This window comes from Orussus abietinus, unplaced genomic scaffold (genome assembly GCF_000612105.2).
Source record: "Orussus abietinus isolate OABI.00-Male unplaced genomic scaffold, Oabi_2.0 scaffold6, whole genome shotgun sequence".
In the NCBI taxonomy this organism is placed as follows: Eukaryota; Metazoa; Arthropoda; class Insecta; order Hymenoptera; family Orussidae; genus Orussus; species Orussus abietinus.
The window spans coordinates 1,963,571-1,989,902 of NW_019396002.1; the positions used below are offsets into that span (position 1 = coordinate 1,963,571).

At 50.2% G+C, this 26,332-nt stretch overlaps 1 protein-coding gene across 6 annotated transcripts in view; it reads right to left on the reverse strand.

The window, feature by feature from the left end:
- Positions 1–26,332, reverse strand: part of LOC105704496 (tensin-3) — a 58,074-nt gene extending 31,742 nt beyond the window's left edge. For 5 of the 6 annotated variants that reach the window (XM_012433771.2, XM_023434264.1, XM_023434260.1 and 2 more), the window contains exons 1-3: positions 25,943–26,332; positions 8,613–8,721; positions 8,092–8,129 (exon numbers count right to left, since the gene is read on the reverse strand). In XM_012433771.2, coding sequence (XP_012289194.1) covers positions 8,092–8,129; positions 8,613–8,721; positions 25,943–26,041 — 246 coding nt within the window. In that variant the 5' untranslated portion in view covers positions 26,042–26,332. Of the gene's footprint in view, positions 1–5,040; positions 5,440–8,091; positions 8,130–8,612; positions 8,722–25,942 lie in introns of those variants that run through there. The other variant, XM_023434262.1, reaches the window with a different exon arrangement.

The window sequence follows — 26,332 nt, forward strand, 5'->3', positions numbered from 1 at the left end:
TAATACTTCGGCAGATAGCGTATCGATTAGATTACGCGGTTACGTAAGCGCGCCCCCGCTCTACGGGGGGACAAAAGTGCATTTCTTTCCGCGACGCTGCCGCTCGCGGTAAGGCCACTTCTCGTGGCCGATCCGGCAGGAATTTCCGATTTCAAGACCTGAAAGGTCCTCGGGCCGTTTCCTCGAGAGTCCGGGAGGCACGGGCCGGTCATAGACACGGCGGCGAGCACATAACCCTCGGCTCGCCTACCGGTTTCACGCGAGGCTCGTGAGTCACGGCGAGATCGCGGGGTCGATCGCAGCGCCGCCCGGCGCCCACGCGCGCGTACTTCTACTTGGGGCTCGCGCGCTCCTCCGGCCGCGCGCGGCCTTTCGGTAGGTTCGGCGCGCGATCGATGCCCGCGCGCGCGCGAATAAGCTCGTTTTCCCCGTGATTAATAGGACCGATTACTCGCGCCGTTGGCTCGCCATCGGGGTTTCGCGATCCGGAATGATCTACCGCGGGGTACGTGACTCGTCGAGGAGAGTTCCCGCCGGGACCAACGGGACCGACGCTCGACGAGGGGGCGAGAGAAGCCGCTCTCCGGAGCTTCGTGCCGGAGGTAGCTCGAAGCGGTCGAGCACCCGTTAGCGACCGTAGCTACTGACGGCGTGCGCCGCATCCGTGTTAGACAGGAGTTGCGGCAGTAGTTTGGAGTTAGATAGCACCGACGTGAGAGGCATCGCGTTAGAAATCAGTTGCTACAGGGTTGTCCCGGAGTAGATGCGACACTGTCACGTCAGACAGTAGCTGCACCACTGTCATGTCGAACAGTAGCTACAGCAACGCGGTAGCGGTTATCGCGATAGACAGTCGTTGCAACCGCTCTACCCTTTCTTGCAGTAGCGTCAACGATATCGGGTTAGACAGTAGCTGTGACACTGATTCGACAGTAGCTCCAATCGCTCTGTCGCGTCGGACAGAATTCCCACATTCGGCCGATATTTCATTATTGGTGTTGCGCGACGAAAGTAGTTTCAATGAAATATCGGTGTCAAGCGGCGGCGGTATCGGTGTTGCCTCGGCAAACAGTAGCTACGACAGGGCTGCAACGACAGACAGTAGCTACAGTTGGTACCGCACCGCCGTGGCGATTGGAAGGAGCTGTATCGGTTCCATGCCGATGGACAGGAGCTACAACAGGGTTATATCGTTGGATAGTATTTGCAACGTGCCATTTATTCTCGCGCTCAACGGCGAGCCGTTAAACCCGAGCAATTAAGGGGAACGGGATAATCTCGGAAGATTTCACACTAAACTCCGGGGACGGAGATTCGGTCCTCCCAGTATTAGAGTCTAATTAATTCCCCTCGCATGTCCGATCGAGCCTTATTAGGGTTCCCAGATCGGGACCCAAGTTAAGACGTTCTGGCCTCCATTTGCATGCTCCACGGGCCGTTAGCCGCGTCCGCGATCGCGAGGTCGCGGGCCCTCTTCCTCGAGCGGGTCGCCGGGTCCACGGTTGAACGGTCGGGCACTTTCTTGCGCGCACGCCGTTAAGGCGGGCCAATTCGAACGAGGTCACTCGGTAACGCGACCAACGAGGGAGCATCGAAACCGCAATTTAATGCGATTAGTGCGCGTAGGAGCGCCGGCCCTCTCGGCGTTGCGCTCGTTAACGAAACCGTTTCTGCGTCGCAACGGCGCGTCGCCGCTCGCCCCTCTCTCGACCGCCGATACGTTTCGTTATTACCGTAGAAAACCAGAAGAGAAAAAAGTAATGGAATATCGAAGCGGAATAGTAAAGTCAACGGGACGGAAAAATCGAGTTCTGTATTCCGAGAGCCGAGGCCCGTCGCGAGGTTACGAGTAGCTATAACCTATTCGCACGATTCGTTAACTCGCCGTTACGCCGGCCGCTCCCCTTTGTGTCGTGCCGACAGGAGACCTTACAAACGGATAAGCGGCTCTTCCCGAAAGTAGACCCTCGTCCTCTGTTCCCTTCTCTCTGCTCCATCTCGGCGTTTTCAATTTTTCTTTTTTTTTCATTTGTTTTTAATGTAATGAAATAAAGACGTTGGGTATAACCGAAGCCAACATGGCGTCGACTCTTTCCTCGCGAGATTGGATCCCAGAATTTCGTGAATATTGTACATGAAATTTCCCCTCCAAATCGGTGTTTTCGATTTTTGTTCTTTTCATTCGTTTTCAACATAATTAAATAAAGACTTTCGGTATAACCGAAGCCAACATTTTTTTTTCATTCGTTTTCAACATAATTAAATAAAGACGTTCGGTATAACCGAAGCCAACATGGCGTCGACTCTTTCCCCGCGATATCGGGTCGCGGAATTTCGTGCATATCGTACATGAAGTTTCCCCTCCATCTCGGTATTTTCGATTTCTTTTTTCCATTCGTTTTCGACATAATTAAATAAAGACGTTCGGTACAACCGAAGTCGACTTGGCGTCGACTCTTTCCCCACGAGATCGGGTCGCGGAATTTCGTCCACATTGTACATGAAATTCCGGCTCGCCGGTATGCATATTTCTGGTGGCGCGTACACGACGACTCGAATACTCATGTATACTGATTTCTGATCACGTATGTAACACGGCTATCCGACGGCGACGTGAATTCTCTTTCGGAAGCGGCGCCGCCGTAAATCTCGTCCGCGTTTGTACTGATTTCTCCCTTGACGTAGCGCCCCGTCCTCCTGTAAAGCCTCGCTTCGGAAATTGTTCGAATCGGACGATCGTCCGTTCCTTCTCGGATTCCAGGCGAGTTTCGGCGTCGTGAAAACGAAAAGCATTTCGCGCCGATAACGAAGGAGGGGCGCAGAAAACGCCTCGGCGACCTTGAGACCGTCGTTCGAACTTGTTTGCCGAAGCAAATGGAAAGGAGTAGTCGCATTCGCGAAGAGATTTACAGGCGAGCCTCCGTTCCTCGACGTCGTTCCTCTTCGATGTTAGGCATTTTTAGCCAAGGCCGTCCGTTCTCCCGAAGAAAAATTAATATTACTCGGCCCCACTGTCCATCTTCTAAAATGCCAAGAGGGCCAGAAAGAACTCGGCCGACTTTTATGCCGTCGATTTCTCATTCCCTCGAAAGGGGGAATTAACTCATCCCCATATACATATGCATACATCTGTAGAGGTAAATAATTTCATATCAGAGCCTTCGATAATTGGATATTGATTAACATATGAGAGCTCGACGCCATTTTAGTTCTGGTCCAGGCTAAATAAGACATCTCTTTCAGAAATCCAAACTTTGATAATGTCAGGCTAATTCCTAGGTGCTCACGAGTCACGTGTCAAAGTTTAGACGATTAGGTCCAACATCTTTAAAAAGAAAAAAGGGTCTAATTCGAATCGACTAACTCGAAGAGGGTTTCCCTTCACCTTAAGTTCCTTGTTTGCCAATTTGAAGTTATTTCTCTGGTATGACTTTGATTATATCTTGCGGTATATCCCGAAAATTGTCTAAAAATGAACTAACTATTGCTTTACCCCCACGGTAGACCCGTAGACATTTTTGTTCGCAAGACGACCGAGAGAAAAAAAATATATACGTCTCGAATTCCGAGGCGACCTTGAGACCGACGATCCACCTTGTTTGCCCGAGCAAACGGAAAGGAGCAATCGTTCGGGGAAGAGACAGGTAAAGTCCCCGGTCCTCCCCGCCCGAGTCGGCCATTTTTATTTAACCTAACCCGTGCCCGACGCTCAAAAGAGAAGCAGGACTCTGCCCCGGCGTTCTTTTTCCGCTCCCCGTTTCCGGCATATCTCCACATTTCCGCGACCAATCGTAACATTCGGAGTTCAATTCCGCCGCGAAGAGAGGATCGGTCGTCCGGGATGAATGGCAGTGGGAGGGTGCGGGGGAAGATGGCGCGCGTGCCCTCGACAGAAAATACCGGCTAGGAGTCGCGGCAAAGAAGCGGCAAGGGCCAGCCGGAGACGGAAAGCGCGCCCCCTTCCCCCCCGGGAGTCGGGGCGCGTCTGGCCTTATCTAATCTGCGAGGTCTCGACTCGAGCCCGCGGTCGAGCGCGGCCGAGCGCCGACGAGGAGGGCCGAGTGCGCCCGAGGGCGGCCGAGCCCGGCCGAGCGCGGGGTAGTCGAGGACGGTCCGGCCGCTCGGGGAAGTCCGGTTCCGTGCCGCCGTCAGACCGGTCCGCGACACGGGGAAGGAAAGGACCGGAGAGAGAGACGCGGGGCCCTATTCCTGCCCCGACCTGCAGTCTCTCGGTGACTCTCTCTGTCCCTCGATCACGGAAACATCGATGACGTAGAAGAAAATCTCGGAATCATCGATGACGTAGAAGAAAATCTAGGAATCATCGATGACGTACAGCGACTATGTACCCGGCCAACCCTAAAGGCGGTCCGAAAGAGCGATTCTATCGAGGCCTTCTCGGGAGAGCGAAAAGTCGTCGGCGTCGTCGCTGACGTCACTCGACGTCGAGAACGAGCGAATCGGTCCTCGCCGCACGTTGCCGTAACAACGTCGTAACGTTCGTCAGCGTTTAACCCCTCGGGGTCCGATTACGTTCGCACGTCGGCTACGGTACGATTCAATTCGATACGCGAAAGTAACCGGCAAGAGTGCCGGAGACTCGCTTTGGGAGTTGGACCCGCGAAAGGGTTGAACGTGACTCCGCGGACAATGGCGAGAATTCGTCTTTATCTCGCTCCCCGCTGGTAACCTTCGGTGCGTCCTTGTTGCGTTATCGATTGTTTACAAAGCAACCTCCAATCGCGTTTAATAATCCATTTACTATCAGTGTTATTCCGAACGCGTTGCCGCTCGCTGCTCCGACCGCGGCGGACACGTGCCTCGGGCTTGGGACGTTACTTCGCGAGATTACGGCTCATCCGCGAGCGCGTAACTCGTCGGTACCTTCCTTTAACGGGCCCCGTTAATCCCCCGCATTCCGATTAAAATAACATCTACGTTAAAATAAAAATGTGAGAAAATGAACCCTGAAACGAGGTAATCCAGCCGATTGGATCTAGTCGGTCAGGGGAAATCTTTTTATGGAACCGGACGCCGTACCTCGGGACCGTTCATGTCGGGGTGGTGTTCCTGTTGGTTCTCTTCCTCGTGTCCGCCGCAAGCGTCGCCGCCGTCGCGGTCGTCATCTGGTCCCAGACCCGGTCCGGATGCCAAAACGGGCTTCTATCCGCAGGTCGTTCCCCGGCCAAGGTCGGCGCGGCAGGAATCCGCCCTCGGCCCGGCTACTCCCCGGTGACGCGGCGCGCCGCCATTTCGGTACCGCGGAACCCCAAGGGGAGCTCCTCTTGTTCGGCCGGAAATTTGCGCGCGAGAGGGGTTCTTTTCGCCGGGACCGGACACGGGGACGTGGAGAGAGAGAGGGTCGGCGCGTGTGCGTCGCGGCGGAGGTCTTCCCGCGGACTGGAGCCGGCGCGGCGCGCGCTCGAGTTCTCGACGGCTTCTCCGCTCCGCGCCGGAGCTCGGAGTCCTCCTCGAGCGTCGGGTGTGCGCGGCCGCGCGGCCCGCAAAACTCGTCCGGTCGAGTGGAATCTCCTGGAGGCTCGCCGCGCGGCACGACGTGACCCCTGAGAGCCGCGAGCCAGCGAGAGGGACCCTGAACCGATGCATCGGCTCCAAGGAAAATCGAAGCTTCTTGGAAAATGAAAGGGGTCCTGTGTGACGATTTCTAATCAATTTGAAGCAACAGAGAGATTCTAAATCGATGCATCGGCTCCAAGGAAAATCGACGCTTCTTGAAAAACTAAAAAGGGTCCTGTGCAAGGACCTCGATTAAGTTTGGCACGGCAGGGAGATCTTGATACGATGCATCGGCTTTGCGCATATTATTACTTCTTGAAAAATCGAAAGTGATCCTGTGTGACGATTTCTAATAAATTTGTAGCAACAGAGAGATTCTGAACCGATGCATCGGCTTCAAGGAAAGTCAACATTTCTTGTAAAACTGAAAGGGGGACTGTGCAAGGATTTCTAACAAGTTTGGTACAGAAGAGAAATTCCGAGTCCATGCTTCGGCTTCGCGGAAAATCAATGCTTTTTGCGAAGCTGCGAGAGATCTTGCACTAAACTGAGACATCCTACGTACAAAACCCTTTTAGAAGTTAGGTACAACAGGGAGACAGACTCTTAGCCGATGCATTGACTTCGCAGAAAGTTGACATTTCTTAGAAAACTGAGAGGAGTCCTGTACAAGGATCTCTAACGAGTTTGGTACGGGAAGACTCTGATAGGATGCATCGACTTCGCGAAAAATCGACTTTTCTTAGAAAACTGAGAGGAGTCCTGTACAAGGATCTCTAACAAGTTTGACACAACAGGGAGATCCAGATACGATGTATCAGCTTCGCGGAAAATCGATATTCCTTGTAAAACTGCGAAAAGTTTTGAATCTCTAACAAGTTTGGTACAACAGGGAGCCCCTGATATGACGTATCAACTTTGCTGAAAATCAACACTTCTTGTCAAACTGAGGGGCCTTGTACAAAATCCCTCAACAAATTTTATATAATAGTGAGATTCCGAATCGATGCATCGGCTTCGCAGCGATTAAACACGTTTTGTAAAACCATGAACCATTTGATACAAAGCGTGATAACAAATTTCTTACCCGCAGTCCGAGTTCAATGATTAATTCGTCTTTCTTGGCCGGGGTTAATTAGTTCACAGCCCGGTACCATATACGTTGATGATAGAAACTGCCCCGAAGCTCTTCATAATTCCGTGGAATGTAGGTCTTGCCAGGATAACGTTTCAGCCAATTGAGAAACTACGAGTTCTCCTATACAACTCTCTCCAACAAGTTTGGTACACGCCATTAGGGTCCACAAATTAATTCACGCAACTGACCCTGTTCCCCTTGGTCTAATTTACTTGGGATACACTCTAGTCCATATACCTTCGCAATGGGGACTGTTTTAGATGCTTTTCATGATTCTGTGAAACGTACTTTTCCACCAGGACAACGTTTCTGTCTCTCGAGGTATCCTTTCCGCGGATTCTCGCGGTCGTTAGAGACGTCGGGGTCTACTTCGAGGTGGACCCTCGGTGTTGCAGGCCTTAGGTATCCGGGGTCTTCGGGCCGTCTTCGCGTTAGACCATCGGAGCCTTGAGAGCCCGGGGTCTAGGCGCAAGTTGCGTAAGTTTTTCCGCCTCTCTTGAGCTACCGTTCCGCGCGCGGGAACGCTGTACCAGCGCACAATATAAATGAATCTCCCTCTTTTTACGGCCGGCCTGTCTCCCGGAGTCCAGTTGGCCATTCCGTTACCGTCTGCATCTTCGGAGAACGGAGACTCGCAGTCTGCACCGCTCCATTCGGAGAGGAACGCAGCGGCTCCGGTGCATCTCGATACCTGGTCTGCCAAGAGCCCAGCTGGAGATGCAAGGAAACCTTTATCCACCTTTAACGGCAATATCGTTAGAATTTAGACATTTAGAATTTTTTCTACGCCCACGCGCCGCGTCTCTTCCGTCCCTGCTGGCGGTTAGGACGCGGAAAATAAATACGCCGAGTCTTCTCCTCCTCTTTAATGCACCTATCTCGCTCGTGCTCAATGACGAGAGGCACTCGAGCGCGTATAAAGAGCGTAAAGTAAGCAACACCCTCGTTCGTATGTTACCGGCCTCCATGGCGCGCCATGGGCGGTCTCGAAGCGAAAACATCCGGAACCGCGAGGGCCCCGAAATTTTCTACGGGGAATGTTGCGGCAAAAAGTAGCCAACAAAAGGGGCCCCAGGTTTATTCCTTCCCGGAAGCTGTCTCTCCTCGGTCTGCGGTCCGCAAGGGGCACTAGTGCGAATGGAAGTGCACTCTGTCGTAATGTTAGTGGTGCTTCCAATTTCTTTTCTTTTCTTTTTCTTTTTTTTCCCCACTTTTTTAGTTGCACTCGAGTCACCCTTTGGTGCCGGCGAGATTCCCTCGAGCGAGCCGGAAGCGACGAAGCGGTCGCAAAGGAGAAAAGAGTCTCGTGCAAATTGTGCCGTAACTTAAGGGGTTCAATTATTGGCCCCCTAACGAGGTCCCTAGACATTCCCGTTTTCCCAGCTAAACTGACCTTATAAAAAATCGATGAATATTCAAATGGATCGTCTACGCACCTTTTCCTCGCAGGTCTTGTGGCAGATGTACTTGCACACTGCAAAAGAAACGTCACGAAGTTAAGAGCATGGACCAATAAGGATGCACTGTTAAAGAGTGTCTAAGTGTAACTTTACATTTAAACTCGGTTATAAGCGTTTTTATTTCCCGATCAGGAACTCAGATCTCGCGAAAGATGCAGCGTTATACTCCTTTGATACATTCCGGCTGAATCGGTATTACTCTCGAGATTGTACAGCGAGCTTTGAAACGTGGCGCCATCTTACGGTCGGAGCGCAAACTAACTACCCGTACTGCGAGTTTCAGAATTTCAATCTTCTACCCTGCTATTTTATATGTATTTACGTTGCCCATTTCATTGACAAATCCCTTGGAAACGATAAACCTAATTTCACAAGAACCGTGCAATGTCGCGAGGTCTCGGAATCGAAACTTTTCTAGGAAAACTGATGATGCGCTTCCTCCGTGGGTGGCAAGATGGCGCCGCGCGCGCTCGGCGGAACCGGCTTTACCGACTCACCTCTGCAGCAGGAGGCCTGTTTTACCATCGCCTGGTGGCACAGATGACAAGGTCGAGGCTTTCGCAAGTGTTTGGTCCGGAACACGTGGCATTGCGGCTCGAAATCGCTCTGTAAACATAAAAGAGCCATTGAATTGCGCGCCACGTAACTACTAGCCGAATAACACGCGCGCAGTGCGTAATACGGAGCGAACTACGAGCAAAGGTGTCTCGAACGTAACGAGAGGCCGTAACTACCTCTTCCCTCGACAAATTACATGAGATGCACCCAGTATAACTCCGCAAGTGTTGCGCAAACACTCGGGGGAATAATAAACGCAGAGAACGTTAAACTCATTTCCAGCGGCGAATTATCTACGGTTCGGCCAGGATAATCGACGACTCTTTGAGGGCCCCACCGCCCTCGAAGACAATGGACTTTCTAACGATCACGTCCAATTTTGTCCTCCTTCTTCCTGTCGCCACTTCCGGTGGACACGTTCGGTCGGCGATCTTTCACCGACATGGCTCCGGTCGCAAATATACCGAATGACGACCGTAAAAAGTTTACATAGACTGCCTCGTCGGTAAACGTCTCCCAAAAAGGCACAACCGTGGGCCCCGCACTTAAGATTTCCTGGTCACGGTTCGATGTGCTCCATTTAGGACGTTAATTGGTATTCCTGGGGGAATGTCCGTCCACTTTAGAATAGGGCCGATACGGGGAGAGAAATATTAGTCGCGCGTAGAATTTTTCCCTCCCTACTTTTTCCAGCTCTTTTCATTTTTTTTTTCCTTTTTTTCTTTCACTCGAGACCTCTAGTACGAATCATACACGTGGCCGACATCTGGGAATGGACCATTTGGGTTTCCAGGAGCGAATGGAACCCTACCGAAGCATCTGGAACCTACTTCTTTTTTCAATTCCTCATATGAGAAGAGATTTATGGATCGTTATTTTAACAAAGGATAGTAAAAGCGTACTTGGACATAACCTTGTGACGTCTCCTTTCGGTCCCCCTTAAGGTGCTCAATAAAGACCGACCAACCATTTGGGAATATCGTTCGCTTTGTCGACGAATTGAATGACAAAACGGGCGCGACAAATATTTTGAAAATTAACCGAGTCGTTAGAAAAGATATTGCACGCTTAAATGGGCGCTAGATGGTGTTATATGGTAACTTCGATGATAAAGGGACCACCTAACCTCGAGAAGAACGGTCCCTTAGGAGTCAAACGCCGATGCCGCTTCGGGCGATTTCCCGCTGGCGTAGTGATAAATTGTGCACGCAGCGGCGAAACATTGAAAGTTGTATTCAATTAGCCATGCGGCAATATCATTTCCGATCGCGCGAAGACCCAGCGGGAGAGAAGGCCGAACAGTGCCGGCTTTGTCGGATAACATTAGCGCCATGGTTCGCACCACTTGAATCCGCATTAACCGCCATGCCGAGGAGTTATGCCGAAGCTCTTCGATCCCTGTATCGATCTGGACGTCTTCGTGTTTCTTCGACCCTGCGAACGTTGACCCAACTTGCTTTCATCTTCGCCGGCCGGACCGATAACAGGGGAAGCCACTTCATAAGCGACATGAAAGGCCAAGAAAAGCGCGAAACGCTTCCAGGATCGATCTTTCAAATCGAAGGACACGTCTTTTCGACTAGTTGTCAAAACAGCCCATTTCCCCCATGGAAAGCTGTTGCTTCCCCAGTCCGGAGCACAAGGGGGCCCTTTGTGCCCCACTACGGAGGCGCTCCAAGATGGCTCGATTTCTTGCGCGAAAAAACCTCTCCCGGCTCTACACCCGGGGAAAAACGGGGGAAAAAAGGAGAGACGGATGGCTAGAGAGCGCAAGTGGTCGAGAAATCGAGTATTATCGGCGCGATTACAGGCAGCGGGTGTTCGTCGGGCCCCACTTCCCGAGGTTCTCATGAATACGCGTGGGTCTTCTTCGAGCGGTCGTCGAGGCTCGCACGAGACCCCGAGGAGTTCATGCGAAAAATCTGCTAAGGCCCATGGAAAGTTCCCAGCCTGGCCCACTCTTCTGGGCCCTATTTGCTCGTTTCTTTCGGTGTGCCTTTCCACTCCCCCCTCGGTGTAAAATGTCTGCAACGTGGCTCTACCGGGGCCCCTTTGAAAGCCATGGCGGAATAACGAGGAAGCCGGGGCCCGGTCGCCCGTCGAAGAAACGTGGGCCTGACCAATCGAAATCCTGGGCCGTCTCCGGTTTCCGATCGAGCCACCCTGGCAATTATGTATTTCAAGCGGTTGCACTTTAATACGCGACAAGCGGGCCCAGAGGCGAGCGCGCGCGACTCGGGTTTCGTTCCACGAGGAGCGAAACGACCGGCGCGAAAGGCGACCGGGCCCAGACGGAGCTCTCGCTTCGGGAGTCCGTCGGGCCCCACGGAGATTTTCTGTCCCGCCGAGCGCCGGCCGGTGCCGGCCGGGCCCACCGACGCCGGTCATCGGAACGAAAGAGGGATTACCGATCAGGGCCCGGCCCCTCTCCCTGCCAACCGGGCCCCGGGTTCGGGCCCGAAATTCTTCTCAACCTCCCGGTCGAACCCCGAGACAATTATACCCGGAAGACGCTACGTAAGGACAATGACAAAAACGTAACTATATTCCACAAATAGCGCGACTCCAACTCCAAAAATGGGTCCTAAGGCCCATTTTTAAATACGTTCATTGTCATATTTATCTTTGGGCCTTCGTTAAGGTTCGTGATTCGGTTCGGATTTTGAGAGCGATCGAAGGCAAGCCGCGAGTGTAACCGAATCGGGCCCGCGAATCGCGACCCCCTTTGAGGGCCTCCGTGCAGGGGCCCAAGGCGAAGCCGGGACCGCAGAAACCGGCCCGAGACCGCAGGCGACCCAGGCTCGAATAAATAAGAGTTCAGAAACCCGCGACGATCCTCTCGCGCCGACCGCACGCAACGCCGGAGATGGACGCGGGGCCCGACGCCTGTATGCAGACGACGCTCGCCGTCGGCAATGCCGAGACGCCGACCGCGATGGACCGGTCCCAACTTACCGATCGCTGCACACACAATTATTGGGCCGAGTGCCTCTCCGGGGCCTTAAGGCTCGCTTGGGCCCACCGAGTTCTTCTCGAGGGTTCGACCCATCGAATGAAGTTTTGAGATTGTGAAATCCCCGAGAATTTTCCGATTTCTTATCCCACGTGGATCGTTTTCACGAAGTTTCAGGGTTTCGATTGGGCCTCGTTGATTTCTGAATGTCTCGAAACACGGCGTCTGGGTCGTCGGAAGTGGTCAACCCCCGACGTCGAAGCGACTCGCTCGGCTTGAATAACGCCGCCGCGGACGTCGATGGGCGTCGCGACGTCCCGCGGGTCTCGCGTTACCGTGTAACGGCCGACCGCGGCCTCCGTCGTGTCGTTTACCCGTGCAGAAATTCAAATAAGGCGCCAACAGGTGTCGCAATGCGTTAGATAACACCGACATCTGAATTCTAGACACTGCGGTCCCCGAGTGCGGAGCGGCCAGTGACAAGGGTTTACGATTTCCCACAAAAAAAAATAGTAGAAATAATCTGAAGAAAAATGCGCTCGGCATTGTTTCCTTTCCCTAGTGGTCAGGGGCATTACATAGAGCCCCGAGTTCAGGGCCCTATCGAGCCCACGACATTCTGGGAAGCGTCCCCTGATCGTTTCGTAATCGCGACATTACTCTCGTCTCCTAGGCCGCTCGTTAAGGAGGGCAAGCCTCGTTAAGAGGAACTTCATTCCAGAAGATGATATACGTAAATTCCTCCGGGAATAATTACCGTCATTCCCCGGGGCCCGAAGGGCCCCTTTTCCGCGTCCGTCTCGCCGCGGCGGACCTCGGGAGCAATTCGATCTCTCGACTGACCGAATTTCCCCCGACCGATCCAAGTGGCTTAGCTTATCGTCTGCTCCGACAACCTCTTCGAAGTGGGCCCGCCTACGTTGCGCGTAATCTCCGTCCAGAGATTGATATCGCGAAGAACCGTTGCCGAGACAAGGGACTTCCTTCGATCGGCGGATTAATACATCCGCCGCCTGTTACATTGAAAACCTACTGAGACCGCCCCACGATCTTTATTAACCCGATCGACCCGTTAATCGAATGCCGATAGCGTCTTCTCGATATCATACTTTTCAGGTGATTATGCCTGAAGAAATATTGGAAACCCGCGACGTCGGCACGTAAGGCCCCGTATGTGGGTCGCATCGCGTGGGCCCTCCGCTCGTAACACACGTAAAGCCGGGGTCTCACTAAGTGCGTTGGGTGTCGCACGGAGCGCGTTCACGACGCGACGCGTCGAAAAGTATGAACTAGTATTTCTCCCCGGCGGAAATGTCGCACGGGGTTAAGAGGTCTTTCTACTATTTCAACTAATTGCAAAATTCGGGATTTGCGACTCAAAAAATAAAGTTTCTTTATCTACAAAATTGATACCTTTTCAAATTCTGTCACGCTTTTGTATTTGCAGATTATCCCAGTATCAGTGATAGCGGACTCAAAGGGTTTTCTTGTTCTTTTCAAATTTTTACTTCGACTAGTTTTACTGTTTTCATCGAGTAACTTGTTTTCACTGACTAGTAAATGACATATAACTGAAAAACGATTCAATATTTTTACTCGAAGGAAATTAATGTTTGGTATTAAAATCCACTTAAATATCCATATAACGTTTAAAGTTAATAAGGGGTATCATTTCGTTAGTTACTCTCAAGAATCTCTTTCTTTTGACAGTCGATACTGAGAAGGGTCTTTTAACTTCTTGCACTAAAAATGAATTGGCAGAAGCCCCTCTCAAACTCGCATTTCAGGTACTATAAACAGTCTGCAGGCATAGCACGTCATTTCCATCGTAAATGTAAATAACATTGGACACGTGCATCACGTCATGCCAGCGCAAGAAGTTAAACGCACTTCTTATTGGACTTCCATTCTCGACGCGTCGACGCGCCGCGCTTTGTGCGACATCCGATGCGGTCCGTGGGACCTCGGACTAACGCGTGCAGCATATCGCTTAGACCTCGTGCAATCGTAACGGCGGGACTCGGACTTGCATAATCCGATGCATAATCGGACTGCAGCGTAATTTCCGACATCCCGTATTCGGCTTGGCTCGTGCCTCTTCTCGGTCTTTCTCCGTTCCTCGCTTCCTCCCACCGCGTCCTTTCCAAGGGGGGCTAGTAGGGAGAAGAAACGGAGAACGGAGAAAAAGAGGGGCCCGCATTCCCCGCGACGATCGACGATAATGAAGGTGGATTAAGAGTAATCGCGCCGAGACGCGGAGAACGAGCTCTAATCGGAGCGACAATTGGTAACGGCGGGCGCCCTTTAAGCCGACCTTCGGCCATCGCGGTTCTCCAAGAGGACGCCAAGACATCGAATCCCAACCTCCAATTTCCCAAAATGACGGAATCCGACACCCTAGAAGACCTCTAAACCAACTATCGCGATCCTTTCCATTTTGAGAAGAAATAGTGGAAACTGTAATTTCGATGTACTGTACACATTTTTTTTTTTTTAACCCCTTCAGATGTAAGCCGAGCTTCGCCCATCGCGGTTCTCCGAGAAGACAAGACATCGAATTTTTGAAAATATTTCACACTGCAATTTCGATATAACATTTTTTAGAAAAAAATCTTCGTTCATTGCCGTTTTCCAAGAGACGACCGAAGACGAATCAACCCTCAAATGAAAAAAAAAAAATACTGGGAACTGTAATCTAAGTATATACATTTATTGTCAAAGCCCTTTAAAATTCACGACACCCTAATGTAGACCCTATAAATCCGACATTCTGCCATCGCGGAGTTTCAAGAAAACGTAGGGTAGATTCCTAACCTTCAATTTTAAAACACAAAAAATCTTGCAATTCGGGGACATTCATTTCCTTTGAGAAAACCCCGTAAAACAGGATACTCTATCCACCCGGTGACTTTTACTTGTTCGTACGCATGTCGTCCATGTTGTACACGACTCTCCTGCGTAACACGCGTGTGCTCGAAGCGTGCATTAGCATATTCATGGGTTCGCACGGGTCGCCGCGATATGCGCATTACGTATCCTTTCGCTATAGGGGTTATCAGGCTAATCGCGCGAATCGCTCGGTCCCATTCGCAATGAAAACGCGACCTCGCGCACTTCCGTCGACTTATGATGACGGCATGATCGCACGCGAGTCGAATTAACTCGAGTCGAAAGGTATTAACCTAACGAGAAGCCAAGTATCCGCCTGTTCGAAGGAAAGCAGTCATATTATTAATCCATGAACATATCATGTACCATAACAATTATCGTTCATTTCTTACGCAGCTTAAAAACACTCCCAACACGTGGTTCTCGTATATGTCCCGATGACGATCGCTCTTATCGGGTGTCCGTGTCACGGATATTAAAAGTAGCATTGTTATGCGCCTAAATATGCGGATGTGCCTCTTCGAAGGAAAGCAGTCATATTATTAATCCCAGGACGAACATATTATATACCTTAACAATTATCGTTCATTTCTTACGCAGCTTAAAAAAACTCCCAACACGTGGTTCTCGTATATGTCCCGATGACGATCGCTCTTATCGGGTGTCCGTGTCACGGATATTAAAAGTTGCATTGTTATGCGGCTAAATATGCGGATGTGTCCTTGGGCCGAGTGCATCGAGCGATCGGTGTTAACGAATTCCGCCGGCGATTATGATTACGAGTTGACACGACTCGGTCGATTTAATGAGAGTGTCATCGGTGTCGTCACCGCCGCGGAAACGCACGAGGTCGCGCCTCCACTGGGAGGAAAAATCGCGGATGATCCAGATCGCGATCCGCCTCATCGGTCTAATGATCGATCGACTCCATTGTTTTTCTTTTTCTTCTCGCTCCTCTCGGTCGATTCGATTTAATGGTTTACACCGAGCTAAGACACCGAGTCGCTCGTCCGTCGAGGCTCGAGCTCGGGGCCACGAGGGAGTTTCCGGACGCTAATGAATTTGTCGAATCAACGTTAATTTCCCCGTGGCTCTCAATCTCGGGCGCCCTGGTCGGTCTAAATGTTTAACCCAAAGGCCCGACCAGGTGTAGAAAATTTTCAAGGGCGCCAGAGAGGACCTAGCTAGGTCGTCAACCTAGCAATGTAGGGTCGATGTCACAATGTCGCAATTTCCTATACAAAGGTTAGCTAGGACGACCTAAGTTCGTCGGAGAATGGAAGAATCGAATATAATTAGGATACTGCCTTTTTTTTATGTCATATAGGCCCTAGCTAGGCGCTAATGGGGAAAACTGTAGACAAGACCGTCTTGGATGCAAAATTAAATCTTAACCAGGTCTTGGCCGCCATTAACCAGAAAAAAATATCTGGATGTACGAGCTAGTATTAACCAGGATCTACTATGACCGTGATTGGGAACTCCAGGGAAAATGCTTGCTAGAACCTAGATTCAGCCTGCAATTTCATAGTTTTCCCCACAGGAAAAAAAAAAAGAAGCTCTTGAAAAAAGGATAACAGTAATGGCGCGGTAATTTTTACTCCGACCTGTATAATTAACGAGAACCTGAATTTCTATCATTTTAAGCCAAGAAGAGAAGAGAACGTTTAGACGCGATATGTTTTTCATTGTTTGATTTTTTAAGAACAGGCAAAAGGGGGAAAATGGCGCGGTCAAATTTATAAGGGTCCTAGCGGAGCAAGCACCTTGAATTTCTGTCGGTTTAACGCTGGAAGTGAAGAAAGGTATCGAATCTAAATTGTTTATTGCTTTTTTTTTTCGTTTTTAAGATGTTCGGTGGAACGTCTTTTATGTGAAACGATGGGTCCTCGTTACGGGAAATTCGAGTTGAATACGCCGTTGGTCAACGGCGAGACGAATCCGGGCATAACTCAAGAGTGCCTAGCGTCGCGACCGATTAACGCCACGCCGAGAACGCGCTCGTTAAACGACCGGGTAAACGGACGGAGAACGGCCTGAGCTAGTTCCAAGCCTTCCCCGAAGAGGAAGGCCCCTCGAATCGAGAGGAGTCCCATTTTCCGAGCTCGGGCCTGCGATCGGACCCAACCTTCGTCGTGTAACGACTTAACGACGGAATTCGCCGTTTACCGGCTCTCTCTCTTTCTTAACGCCGGACCCCCCGTGAGAGCGAAAGAAAGGGGGCGGAAAACCCACGATCAAGTCAACATTTCTACGAGACGTCGATACGAGTGCGCCAATGACTTTAACCTGAACACCTAAAAGTCAAAATCGCTAACTATTTTTCTAATTAAAAGTATGAGATACATCTAGTAAATGGTTATCTGGGTGAATTAGTACTTTTTTCTTCTGGTAAATCCAAAGAAAATTTCTAGGTAAACGAATAAGAACTTTCTACCGTAAATTTATTTGATAGTTCAGAAATCCAGTTAAGATGTCCATATATGTACGACCAGATTTCAGTCATATCATAAACAGACTTTCTCATGAATGATAATTGAAAATCATTCAACCAGGCGCATATAATAGTATTAACCTGATCTTTTCTTAAGTATTCTTCAGGATAATATAAAAAGATAGTGATATTAAAAAAAAGACCTGTTATTACCAAGATATAGATGTAATCTTCTCGTTAAGCTTAAGAATATATGTAATTTTTAGGTATGAAAACATTGATTTTTAGGCATTAGGGTTTTCACAGATATCTCGCGTAAGCATAAAAATAAGCATAATGGTAAGAACTGGGCAAAGAAATTGCAGGCAACTTGATATGGCGTTGATGTTTTACAGATTGACTGGCCAATTCTTCCTGTTGTGCTTACTGTTGCCGTTATGCGAGTTATTTGTGAATACTTTTACAGTTTAGCGGTGTAATTTAAGGAATGGGTTTAAACCTTTTTGAATTTTTCTCTCTAAAGGAAATAGACCCCGACGCTATTTCCGGCTTGACGACCTTGCCCCGCACGAGTCACTCTCGGTCTGCGTCGTCGTCGCGACGTCTAAAATACGCCCCCGACCCCTCACAAAGCCTCCGGGTCGTCGAAATGAAAGATTCATTGCGACACCCGACGCTTCCTCGAGTCGGGGAAGGATTTCCCGCGGGGACAAAGACGCGTTCGGCAGGTCGCGATTGTTCCCCACACAAAACGCAGAAAAACTCTTTCCGGAGAACTAAAGGGCACCTCGTTAGGAATCAGAATGGGCGAAAAGCTCCGACCAAAATGGAGTCCTTATCGCCATTCAAACCGTTCGCTTTAATGGCGAGGCTCCACGAGGGTTCGAAGTACCCCGCAGCGGACATCGCGGTATCAGTTGGCGCATCCGCGGTGATCCTTATCACGGTTCGTGAATCACGATCGCCGGACTCCTCGGCCTCGGTCGCCACCGATGGAGGTCCAAGCCACCGGGCTTGGGTCGTATCTGGAATATTTAAGCACCGCGCCGATTCCGCGACCATTCCGCACGCGGAAGAGCGTGCGTTCCACTATGGCGACGTGCCGCTATCTGCCCGTAATCGACGACCAAACTGGTCATCCAAGGCAATCGACTACGGCCCTGCCCAAATCCGGCCTGAACTCTGCCCCGTTAAAAAATACATTATAATTTAACAATACTTTTATTGGAAGCCTCGTGTTCAGACATAATACACTAATTCTATAATATTGTACGTATACATTGTATATACATGTCTTGTTAATTCCATACACAAATGCTTTAATCCTCCTCCACGGTTTCATAAAATCGAAGTTTCGAGATTTATTCAGAAATTGATGATTAATGTACGTCAATTCACGCGTAAGACGTTAAATTTATAAATCTATTACAATCTTATGTAAGAAGAGTACATCCATTTTGGGAATATATTTAATAGGGCACCGGCCCAACTTTTGGTTTCTCGGAGGTTGTAACTGCATTCAAGGGGTATTGATTTACATAATGTCGTGGAGTGGACCGATGTGTACGATAAGAAATCGTTAAAATTAGGCAGATCGAGTTTTTTCAAGCGTTCCCCGACAGGTCGGGCGCGCCCTCGGCGCCGAAAAGCTGGAGACTTCGATGCCCGCACGGCGCGTGGTCGCCGCCCTAGGTGGGCACGCGTTCCCCCACGGAAATTGGTCGACATCGACGTTGATCGATCCATCGTGGATATCTCGAGGGTGACCACGTGGCAGGGAACAATGGAGACCATCGGCCAAACCAAACGACCAGGCGGCGAGGCCATCGACAAAGCCCGAAGATGAGGATAGAAGCAGATGGACGCATCGGCAGCTGTCCTGCCGATGGCACCTCCATCCACTCGCGGAAATTTCGCCGCGGTCATTCCGATGAAAACTCTCGAATGGAACAAAACATCGGGTTTCTCCTTCTATCGATCGATTTCGGCCATTCCAGGATTTGGTTGACTTCCCTGGTCAGAAGCGCGCTTCCACGTTCCGCGCCCAGACCCATTAGTTCCGCTCCCTGGGTCAAAGGGACGTAGTTTTTCAGCATTTTACCCTTACGTAACATCAAAGGATATTCGCTTCCGTATTTACGTGTCGGACGGGCGAGAGTCCCGAGAGGATATTCCCCCTGGAAGTCCCTCGGAGTCCCTCGTGGCCCCAGTCTCCCGATAATCAAGGTCAATCGAAACGGCGCTCGAGAGAGAACCCCGAGGGGCAGCCCGAGACCCGGGAGATTTTACTTTCAAATGCGATCCGCGACTCGCGAGACTCGTTTTAAAAACGATCGAGCGGCCATTGTGCGCCGAGTAGCGCGCACTTTGTGCGCCGCGCCGCCGAGCGTCGCGGTCCCTCCTCGCCTGCGCAGAATTTACGACGACCGCGCGATCGATTATTTCGCCAGACCGAAAAACGAAGCGATTGGTGCCCGACACCTTGCTCGGTAATATTCCCCTCCCTCGGTCACGGTTAAAGGAGTAATCGAGAAACGCCGCGGACGTGCCTTCGCGGCGCGTCGCCACATCAGCGCCCCGTTGGGGATTTTGAGGTTAGGACGGCGCGAGGATCCTTGGGATCGAATTGCGTCGCCCATTGTCGAAGTTCCCGATCGCGTCTCCCTTCCCTGGAAGCCCTGAAACGTGCCTGACCTGCCCTAATCTGCGGCGGATTCCTGCCTAAGGAGCGTCCCTAGGGACCCACCGGGACTCCCGGCTCCCTCCTTTGTCTGTCTCCCTGCCCCTTAAGATTTAACGCCTCTTTCTCTCTCCCTCTCTCGGAATCCCCGGCTGAATCCCGTTCCTGGACCAGCCGGATATCTGGGGGCTTCTCTTCTCTTGACCGTTCTCGATCTTAATGGCCGTGGCCGTGAAAGAGTAGAAATAAAACGTGTCGCCGAGAAGCGATTATTTCTCTTTGTACGGGAACGTATTAAGAGATATACACCTTTGACTCGGGAAAACGAGACGATTTATTTACCTCTCTCTGGTAGCCGGAGGGAGAGATAAATAGAAATTACAAGGAGGCCTACTTGAGGGATCGACCGAACGTATCTTTGGCCGGCAAGGCGACGTCGAGCCGTTCGATCGGCTCTCTCGTAATTGTACCTGATCGCGAGCATTCCCGCTTGATTGTTTCAAGGACGCGTAATTTGTACACCGGCCGCGGGAAACCGATCCGCGGCTTTCTCTTGGAGCGGCTCAGGAGAATAGGCGGTGCGTATGAGACAATTTGACCGTGAGGATTTTATGACCGAAAGAACGTATGACAATGCGATCGTAAGACTACATGACCGTTACACCATTAGGCCGAAAGACTATTCCACCATATGACCATATGACCATATGACCGTATGACCATTGGAGCATACATACAACCACATGACAGTACCTCGAAGTTTCGGCCCCGACACGTGTCCTCCCGTGACGAATTTTACGGCCACATCCTTTCCCAGTAACGAGGAAGGCCGAATTCTCCGAGAAAACGAGGAAAAGGGACCCAAAGGAGCCGAAGGGAACGACAAAAATTCCACCGACTCGTGTGAAAATAATTTAGGGAAGACCCGGGGATTCTCGATGCTCGATCGGGTTACCGGGCGGCCATTCATAAGTAGGATATCCTCGTTACCGCTCAGACCGGGCATAATCAGGCATTAATGGGGTTTCCTGCCCGCCGATATTTCGGATTCTACCATTTCCATTTTCCCGTTTCCCATTTTCCACTTCGCCTTTCAGGATTTCATTCGGCCTCTCTGAAAAGCGACCCTCTCCGCCCTTTTCCCGGGAGTTCGACTATTTTTTGCCCCCCGGGGAATCTCGTTACCCTCGAAACTCTCGTCGGATCCGGACGGGCCGGAGGACCGGCCGCAAATAAATACACGCAAAACGGAGCCGCGGAGTTGATAAACTCTCGGGTCCCGGCACTCGAGACTTGAATCTGGAAGGCGAAGGAGCTTCCGCCCGGAAAGGAGCTCGGCTTTTTCGCAAGGAACATCCGCGTCCGAGAGTCAAGCGCCATTTATATTGCCCCGAGTAATCCCACTCGGCCAAACAACGGCCGCGGATTCGGCCAAACGTTTCTTTGTCCTCCGGAACCTTTTCCCGCGCCGACAAAGTGTTGGCTGCGCCGGCGAGAGCTCCCTTTTTCGTTTTTCCCCCTTTCCCCGGATTTTTTATCTCCGCTACGCGGCCGCCAAAGAGCGCGGCCCTTCTAATGCACTCCGGGCAAGAAAAGCCGGTCGTCGAGCGAGCGCCGGACGATTATATCGAACGAAACGAGCGCATATCGATTACGCTAATGCATCCCACGCCGAGGGCTGCTCGCTAATTCGATTAGCCTTCCCGTGGGCTTAGTTCAGTTTAGTCGAGCTTAGTTTGGTTTATGGCCGAGCCAGCTGCCGCCACTTGAGGGGTTAAAGAAGTCATCGATTGTCTTCTACTTTGACTTTAACTCGCGAGGTGTGGTCGTTAATTGACCCCAGAAAGCGACATCCCCTTCAGGGATGAGAGTTGACGTTAGTTTCAAAGGGAAGAGCTGAAACTCGGAAACCGCTGAAATCGGCGGTTAAGCCTTTAATGGTTGCATCGACACCGATTAAATCATTATCTAACCGTACGTTAAAGTAAACACACAACTCGTTATAACCGAAGATTAACTTCTTAACTTGTTACCCGGGGTTGGTGAAGCCGGGTCGGAAATCGTTTGCTTCATTTTGAGAATGTAGCTCGCCGACCGAAATTTTAATCTCGTTTAATTTAATCTCTGTGTGCACTTTTCTGATTTGAATCTCAAAATCCTCGAATTGTTACAATTGAATCGAGGCCTGAAATTTTTCAAATTGGAATGGCCATCTCATTTTAAACAAATAGGACTTGAAAAGCTTCAAGCTAATTATTGTAGAAGGCGGACTAAAATTAACTGGGAAACATATTAGAAATACGAGTTCATAACATTACTGCATTCGTACTAACAATAAGTAGAATCTTAAATAGTTGTTTAATCAGATTTAGTATTGCAATGAATGTTAACAATTTACGTAAACCTGTTCCTAAGGCCAAGGAAAAAAGCGAGACTTGTAAATTGAGGTTTCCGAAGTTTAACCTCCTCTCGATTTAGTGATCTCTCGTTTAGACCTCGACCCTACAAGAACGGACATAACTGAATAGTTCAGTTTAAAAATAAGACCTATTTCATTGAAATCTTCCTGCCTTAAATTCTCGCATTATACTCGAAATCCATGCGTTCACCAGGCTCGCATGAGGTAAAACTACGACCAGGAACACGTCGAAAACACGAGGTGTGGTCTCTAATTGACCCCGAGAAGACGACTCCCCCATCGGGAATGTAAGTTGTCTGGTTAGATTGAAAAAAAGAAAAAAAAGAAAAAGAAAGAAAGAAAAACCGCTTCGTAAGCGGGGCAGTCCACGATGCGTCAGACACGAAACTCGCACGCGATTATCCTGGTAGCCGACTCCCGAAGGAGTTGGTATTATTTATACTCATGCCTTAATGGGCCTCCAGACTATTCCGCGTCAAGTGATCCCGCCATTTTGGCAGCGCAAAAGCCCTCTTCGCCAGAGACTCGCGCCCCGAATTGCCCCCCAAACTCCGATGAGAGATCTTCGTGTCTCAATCTCCCCATCCCGAAAAAGCTCTAGCATTACCTTCGGAGTGTTTAGAACCTGCACTAAATCCCGCAAAACTGGGCCAAACTCTAGGGAGTTCTTCCCTCCCGCCTTCCCGACTTTCTTTTCTTTCTTGCCCCGGCGAAAGCTGATCAAAATTCTCGCCTCGCAGCCCGCGGGTTCTCTCCTTGTTAGTGGCGGCCAAGTCGAATCGCATTAACCACTTTTTACAATACATGTCAAGGGTTATTGCCTGACCAGTTATGTGAAACTTGCGTCCGGCGACACATTTTCTAATTTCTTTTTTTCTCTCTCTCTCTTCATCAGGGATGGAACCGTTTTCTTAATTGACGCGAGGCGAGGTTGCGTCTCCACTTTTGCGATGAGTTCAGGCCAATTGAAAGATGGATGACCATCCGGCTTAGGGAATTAGCGAAACAACCAGGCGACTGTTACTTCCAGCCTATTTTCGGGCTAGGACGCCGGGGAATAGGCCCTGTTACCAGATTAAACCTGACGTCAATGTGTCGACCTTTTCCCCGAAATCGGGGGAGCAACAAAACGCCGGCACGAGGCACCTCGTGTTACGCCTTCGAAGTCGAAAAATCGAAAAGTCTGGCTAATTTAACCCTTCGGTGGCCACATGTGGAGACGATTTAATCTCCACACGTGACCTCTGGAAGGCCAGGAAGGGTCGGCCAAAATTAGGCCAGCATCCACGCTCCAATAAACGGGCGATCAAAACATTTGAATAAGTGCGAGCATGAGTGAGAGTCATTCATAGTTGTGAGAGAGAGGGGGGACATTTAAGCGAAAGATTAGAATTGAATAAAAGTAGCGAGCTCGGACATTCGCGGGCCCCTTAGTCCGTCTCTCTCGAACACTAAATCAGTCAGCGTTGAAGGCACGACGAAATTGAAAACGCTCAACCGAATGATGAATGAAAATTTCTTCCCTCGCGTGGACACGGGTCGAATAAGTTATGAGGGTTCATCGTCTATATAATTAACGTTAAAGCTCAAAGTCCCAGGGAATTCTGAAAGAACTTGTACCTGCTTCATGTACCTCTTGTTTCTTCAAGACACGTTTCATCAAACGCAAATATGCAAGAAATCGATTTTTCTTGTTGCGTCCTTCACAAACTTGAAAACGCCCAATCGACAAAGACAAGCGAATAAAAATGCCTTGCGACCGAGAATTTCGGCAAATTCGTAAATAAGTTCGCCTGCCCCTCCTCGCACCTGTCGCTCCTCCGAAATAAGTTTTATCAAACGTAAAGACGCAATAAATCAATTCCCCGACTATTTTTATTGTACGATGCTCAAGAAATAGACCTTAACAGACCGATCGTGACGTCAATGGGTGGACCAGGAAAGAATTTTCGTAGCGCCGCGGATTGTGTGCTTGGCGCGGAACTCAGCCGCGGAGGTCGATCGACCAGGATTTCTTACTGCGCCATTGTCAATAAATATGAAAAAGGTGATGAAAACGCCAAACAATGAGACGTATAGGCGAGATCGTTTCGTTATCGCCCGAGAGTTCGACCGTTGTCGCGATTTAATTACCCTTCGGCATGATTAAACAAACCGGCCCCGGCCAAATGGTCCGGTTATTGGGCATGTTGTTGTTACACAGGTATGCCGGGTATTCCAGTCGGAAGTTTTCGCTCGGCATCGCGCACCTTAACGAGCAGATGAACCGGCTTACCGGCGAGAAACGGCTCGCCGACTGTTCTGGTCACAGCGGAGGAGGCAAAACTTTATCGGCCGGTTATCGCTCGACATTTCGGCCTCCCGATGTACATAAGCAGCGTAATTAACTTCCGGCTTAATAAACCATACAATAAGCCGGACCCAGAAATACCGCGTTTAGGGGTGCCCGATTAAGGCAAGCGGTCTCACAATCAGAGATTAACGCATTCGCGAACGGCAAATTTTTTTTCCGTTTCAAATACCGAGCATTGGCGAAAATAATGAAATTCTGAAACTGGTTGTCGCAAACTTGTATCGTGTAACATTATGGACGTGAATTCACGTCAGCGGCAACCAGGAATAGAATTTAAAATGACGTGAATTCACGTCAGCGGCAACCAGGAATAGAACTTGAAAAGACGTGAGTTCACGTCAGCGGTCGCGAATGCGTTAAGTCCCACATCCGGTTTCTCGATTTTTCGACAAACTTGCAGCAAATGTTAGAAAATTGTCACAAGGGGTAAGTTACGCCCCCATTATCACTCGTCATTTCGGCCTTCCGATGCATTGGATTTTAACGACCCTCGATAAGTCGAGGCTGGTCATGGTAAATAGTCTTGATTTATCACCGAGTGCGTTATTGTCGCAGCGCCTTAGCTCGGAAGTGGCTACTCCGCAATGCGTACCCTACGAGGAGCCCCATAAATAACGCGAAACGCCCGGCCATATCGCTCGATATTTTGGCTAACTGCTGCTATTGCGACAGGAGTGACCTCCAGCCTGATAACCCGAAACCGGTCACAGAAATCGCTTTGTTATCGGGTTGCTCGGTTGTTACATCGGTATCCCAGAAGATTAAGTTCCGCATGACGTGGCTTGGCGAATGGAACGACCCGCTGGACGCCAATTTTTCTCCCCCATTTTTCAACAATTTCTTTCCCGACCGAAATGGACGCGCCTCTGTCTCTATTGCCCGATGGGCTCCATTTAGCGGCTCGACCTCTTTTCCCATTTGTTTTATTAGCGTGCGCATTTTTACTATTATTACGTCGCTTATGTAGCTCTCGGCCGCGTTTATTATCGCAGCGAATTCATTTCGTAACTTAAGCCCCCGCATTGTGTACCTTAACGAGTAGATGAACCGGCTGACTGACAGTGAGCGGTTCGCGTCCCTCTTGACGTTTCCGCTTCCATTACCTCGGCCCGAAGTCAATCCCATGACTGACAACGAGATTCATACGCTCTACTCCGATTCATAATTGAATCGCTTCCCGGAGCTAGAGAACCTTCCACGGAAATAAATACATCTAAAAAGAAAATTGAACAATAACCAATTGCTAAAAGCTAAACCTCCGGCAACGGCAAGTCAACAAGCCTCTGGGGAAGGTATAAACACCCATGTTTCATCCAACTGTACAAGGAAATCTTCATAAAACACCTCCCTACTCTGGAAGGTTCAAGTATAGAAACCCGGTCTTGCGCGCGGAATGGATTTGGCGCGAAACTCGGCCAAGCGAGTCGACTTCGCGACGCGGCCTCTGCGCCTCTTCGCTAACGAGCGTTCCTTTTAATGCATTTTTAAGGCAACGGCGTCTCTAGGAATACAACCGTAAGTCCTGGCGCTTGTCTACGTACTTTGACGAGCAGATGAACCGGCTGACTGACGGTGAGCGGCTTCCCGGTCCTCCTGGTCTTCCCGCCCCCGCCGCCGCCCAGGCACTTGATCCACGGCATGTTTCAGCTCGAGTTCCTCGCGATCGAGATCGCCGATCGCGATCGAATCTTTCTCATATCTCGCATTCGACCCCCCAACTCCGCGATCAACCGCGTAGCTTATCTTACTCCGACTTTCCCGCGAGCCGATTTTCCGCGACTCCTAGAAAGTCTGACAAAAAGAAGAAAAAAAAAAGAAAGGAAGATCGTTCGCATCGGATCTCGAGATTGCATGCAACGATCTCGCGGCTCCAATCGGTGCCGCGAAGGAAGACCTAACCTCTCCAGCGCGATCGACCGGCTCGCGCGGCG